The sequence below is a fragment of the Nannospalax galili genome, unplaced genomic scaffold, assembly GCF_000622305.1.
Source record: "Nannospalax galili isolate Female #2095 unplaced genomic scaffold, S.galili_v1.0 scaffold634, whole genome shotgun sequence".
Classification (NCBI taxonomy): domain Eukaryota; kingdom Metazoa; phylum Chordata; class Mammalia; order Rodentia; family Spalacidae; genus Nannospalax; species Nannospalax galili.
Genome location: NW_008336853.1, coordinates 2,269,528 through 2,274,458, shown reverse-complemented (window position 1 = coordinate 2,274,458; position 4,931 = coordinate 2,269,528). Strand labels below are relative to the sequence as shown.

The 4,931-nt window shown below is 52.0% G+C and overlaps 1 protein-coding gene across 1 annotated transcript in view; it reads right to left on the bottom strand.

The window, feature by feature from the left end:
• Positions 1-4,654, bottom strand: part of Btbd17 (BTB domain containing 17) — a 6,832-nt gene extending 2,178 nt beyond the window's left edge. Inside the window, exons 1-2 of the mRNA XM_008831474.3 lie at positions 4,521-4,654; positions 1,332-1,608 (exon numbers count right to left, since the gene is read on the bottom strand). Coding sequence (XP_008829696.1) covers positions 1,332-1,608; positions 4,521-4,605 — 362 coding nt within the window. The 5' untranslated portion in view covers positions 4,606-4,654. The remainder of the gene's footprint in view (positions 1-1,331; positions 1,609-4,520) is intronic.
• Positions 4,655-4,931: the final 277 nt, after the last annotated feature.

The window sequence follows — 4,931 nt, the reverse complement described above, 5'->3', positions numbered from 1 at the left end:
TATGGTATCCAGAGAAAGAGACCCCTGGTTGGGCCACCCTACCCCGAAAGCCGGCCACCCGGTGGAGCAGAGGGCCTCAAACTTTCCCTTCTTGATGCTAGGGCCCAGTTTCAAGGCCCTCTTCTTTACTTCTGAAAAGTGAGAAAGAATTGTGCCTTTGGGGGTGGCCTGAGTTTGGCCCATAGTACCTGGGGAACTGAAAGTAAAAGGAGAGAGAGAGAGAGAGAGAGAGAGAGAGAGAGAGAGAGAGAGGATAAAGTCACTGAACCCCTTAGCTTACTTTCCTTGAATGGAGAGGGGACTCCACTTTGGATGAATGGGCCCTGAGACTTCCCATCTTTCCCTCTTAAGGCCCCTGCCCACCTGTTGCAGCCTCTTTTGGTGTCTGTTGCCATGGAAATCACACGTATTTATTAAGCATCTTCTAGGTGTCTTACTGTACGCTAGAATAAATGAGAAGAGGTTCTGGCTTCCCTGCCTGCAGTCTGTGCTCAGATCCCTGTTCTACATCCTCCTTGCAAGTCCGTTCACTTAGATGAACCTTAAACTGGTCCTCTACGGAAAGGGACAGCCTGCCTCTAAGGTATTGTGGTACCAAGTGAGAATGAAGCATCTTACAACAAAGTAGGTGCCTACCTGGGTAACCTCCTCTCCTCTTTGCAGTTCAGCCTTTCCTGCTATGTCTTTCCCTCTTCCTTGTTGGCCATATTTCTGTCTCTGACTCTTGTCACTCTGCTGTCCCCCATCCCATCCTTCCTGCCAGTCCCACTGAGGCACACAGCACTCCGCTTGGCTGTATTGGGAAGACTTTCTGTTTTTACCCCCTTTGTGTTGCCTGGAACTTGAAGGTGATGTCTGGAATTCTGCAGCCATTTTTCTGAGTCATCAGAACAGGGTCACTTTCTTAGACTGTCTTGTGAGCCTTTCGTCCTGTGCAGGAAGCTGAGGGGTGAGTCAGAGCTGGCTAACCTTTCAGCTCCTTAGCCCTATGGTTCCAAAGCCACATGGAGACCTTAAGAGATTGCTGGTCCCAAACCTTTAGGCTGATACAGACCATCCAGGAAACTTAGCCAGATTTGGAAATGGCTCAGAAGAGACTCCCAGGGCCAGCAAGTAGCCTGGAACTACACAACACACAGACCACAACAGGGAGCCTGCTGAATTGCACAAGAGGGCGGTGGACACAGAGACGGAGGAGGTATTGTGTGTCACGCTATGACACTGGAAAGCAGACACGACGACCTCGAAGGCTGGGCTTCTGTGACCCTGCAGTGGGTGGAGAAGCCAGGGGCCAGGGAAGGGCAGTAGTACTGGGTCCTTCCCTTGCCTACCTGATGAACTTGTCAAAGACAGCGGCACAATCTCTGGGTTCTTGCAGCACCACCTCGCTCTGGTTGCTCAGCAGCTCCCGGAACAGCTCACTGTGCAGCCCCAGCAGCAAACGGTGGGTGTGGAAGGCTCGGACCTCATCTGTGCCCACAGCCTGCACTCGCAGAATGACATCGCTGGCGTTGCCCTGCCTCAACAGGTCCTGCAGGCGCTGGAGCAGCATCTGGGAGTGGTTGATGGAGGTACCCGCTGCCTCCCCACCCATGTCGGCTCTCTGAGCTGCAGCAGGAAGGGACACAGTACATACGTCTGAGAAGGAATCCAGCCTAGGGCCTCCATCTAAGGGTACAGAGGGACCAGATGGAGACATGTGTGCCTGGGTGTGGGAAGAGGGCAGGAGACCTAGGGAGGAGGCTGTGACACCTATTTGTGGCCATGAGGTACCTAAGAATCCAGGAGCCCATATGGGTGGGCAGGTTTGGCCCATGTAGAACCGGGAGTATGTCCTTGAACCTGAGGTGGGTTCCGGTCAGGGAGTGGTCTCAGCACTATCTCCCCAGCTATCACTTTAAAGGACCTGAATCCTAATGGCGTCCCCATGCGGCCTCTGCCTGGGCCCAGCTGCCTGGAACAGTGGATGATGGAGGATCTTTCTGTCATCAAGACTTTTGCTTGCTGCCCAGAGCTGTAGTCTCCATGAACTGGTGTCGTCCATGATGCTAGACCCCCAGAGGTGGGTGGAGAAAACTCTGGGTCCCTGACCCTCTAACTTCAATGACTCTCCAGTAAACCCCTCAGAAGAGTTGTCAGAAGTGGCACATTCACTAACAAATGGGTACTGAGCACCTGTTACATGACTGGCACTGTCCTAAGAGCCTGGTGTGTGACAGTGGATGAAATAAGGTGAGTCCTCATACACAGGAACGCTCAAATCAACAAAGCAGACAAGTGATAAACACACAAAGACAGAGACAAAAGGGTTGCTAAGAATTCAAGGCCAGCCTGGGCTACATAGCAAGACCCTGTCAACAAAATAAATAAATAGCCAGGCATGATGGTATACAACTTTAACCCCAACACTTGGAAGACAGAAGCAGGTGGATTTCTGTGAGACTGAGGCAGCCTGGTCTTGGTCTACATAGTGAGTTCCAGGCAGGCTGGGGCTACAGGGACCCTGTCAAAAATAATAAAATAAAATAAGAGCCAGGAAGATGACTCAGTGGGTAAAGACACCTGCTGCCAAGCCCAACGACCTAAGTTCAATGTCATGTCTCTACATGGTGGAAGGAGAGAGCTGATTTCCATAAATTGCCCTTTGACCTCCAACTATGGGCATGGCACAAGTAAACAGGCACACAAAAATAAGTCATAATAAATAAATAAATAAATAAATAAATAAATAAATAGGGGGCTGCAGAGATGGCTCAGTGGTTAAGAGCCCTGGCTGTTCTTGCAGAAGACCAAGTTTCAAATCCCAGCCCCACATGGCAGCTAACAATCATCCATAACTCCACTTCCAGAGAATCCAGCACCTTCTTCTGATGACACAGGTGCACTTATACACATACAGACAATACACTCATACACATAAGAAAGTGGGGTCTGAAGAGAGAGCTCAGTTGGCTAAGAGCTGGAACCCCGGTTTAAAAAGCTGGGCATAAAAGCTCATGCTTCTAATACCATTGCTGGGGAACTGAAGGCAGGTGGATCCCTGAGCCTGTCTTGTCACCCAGCTTAGATAACCAATAAGCCCCAGGCCAGTGAAAAGACCTGTTTCAAAACAAGGCTGATGGCACCCAAGGAATGACATCTGAGGTTGACCTCTGGCTTCTACATGTAACTCACACTCATGTGCACCTAAGCACACAGATGCATAAGACAGACACACACACACAAATGAAATAATATGCAAACAACCACTCTGATCTTAAAGGTGCCAACCAGGGAAAGACTGTACAGAGGCAAGGGGGACCAGCCCCTTAAAAAGAACCTTGATGGGGGAAGGGTGACTGGAGAGATGGCTCAGCAGTTAAGAGCACTAATTGCTCTTGCAGAGGCCTGGGTTTGGTTCCCAGCATCCACATGGTGCCTCACAACCATTTGTAACTCCAGTTCCAGGGGATCCGATGCTCTCTTCTGGCCTCTGCAGACATTGCATGCACCACTAACATACATGCAGGCAAAACACTCATACACATAAACATGAAAACCTTTGATGGGGTGGGCTTATGACGTTGGGAGCAGGGACAGGAATAGACACAAGAGAATACGAGCAAAGCAGTCGCGGAGAGGAAGCTCTCTATTTTTTGAGACAGGGTCTCACATAGCCCTCAGGCTAGCCTTGAACTCATTATGTAGCTGAGGTTGACTGGCTTGAACTCCTGATCTTCCTCCCTCCTCTCCCCAAGTACAGGCATCTGCCACACCCATCTGGGAAGCAAGGCCCCAGCTCTGTCCTATTGGGCACTTCATCTGTATGAGACTGATAAGGGGTCAGAGAAAGTCCCATGAGTGAACTAGTGAAGGACTAGGACCCTCTGGGTAACTGTCATTGCTGCCATCCTTCTTCCAAGGCAGTCTGGCTCTAGTGTTCTTAGGGAAGCTATCGGGGGTCAGATGGGGACGCACACTGAGTTAGCTCCCAGCCAGAGCAATACAGGGAGCCTTGCAGAGTTGAGAAAAGAGGGTGTCTGACAGTCTGACAACAGAAGAAGGGCATGGAGACAGAGACACACACACACATGGGGTGGGGTAGAAGTATGTGTGGACTAGTGAAAGGAAGGCTCACAAGAGTGAGCATCTGTGTGTAGGAGGGAGACCCAGCAAGGAGGAGATAGGCTGTGGTGATGAATTTTCCTAGCCCCGCCTCCCCATCTGTCACTCTGAAGGACTTGAATCCTGATGGCGTCCCCATGTGGCCTCTGCCTGGGCCCAGCTGCCTGGGACAAAGGACAATGGAGGATCTTTCTATCATCAAGACTCCTGCCGGCTGCCCTTCCCTTGGAGGCAGCCCGCCCTTTTCCCTTTTGGGAGAACTAGGCACAGAGCTGTCCAGGCTACTCAGTGTTCTCTGGGGCTGACGAGACAGCACCCCCTCCTGGCCAGTCATATGTAGCTCCTGGTAGAAGGTCTTGCCCCCACCCCTTCCCTGGCCCTTGCCAGGCACCCGAATCCCTCCACTACCCACTCACCTGCACGAGTGGCCAGTCCCACTAAGGCCAAGATGGCCCAGAAGCTGCCCCAGGACCTAGGCTTGCAGTGGCCTATCCTAAACATCTTTGTGCTCTGTCCCCAAGTCCACTGGTGGGACAGTCAAGCCCGGGGCACTCCGATCCCATCCCTCCTCCTTATATAGGATCCAGCAAGGGGACAGCACCACCCCCCCTTCTTGCCTGGCCTCCCTCCCCTCACCAGTCTCTGCCATGGATTGGTCAAAACTGGCCCCTGCTGTTGCCTAGACAACCACTTAAGCCAGAGAGTGGCAGCCCCAGGGGCTATTGTGCTGGCCTGGGCCCCCAAGGGGAACAGATCCGGGCACCCTCCTCCCCCACCTCTCCCGACAGCTCAGCAAGGCTAGCTCTTTATCTCTCGGGAAGTTTTAA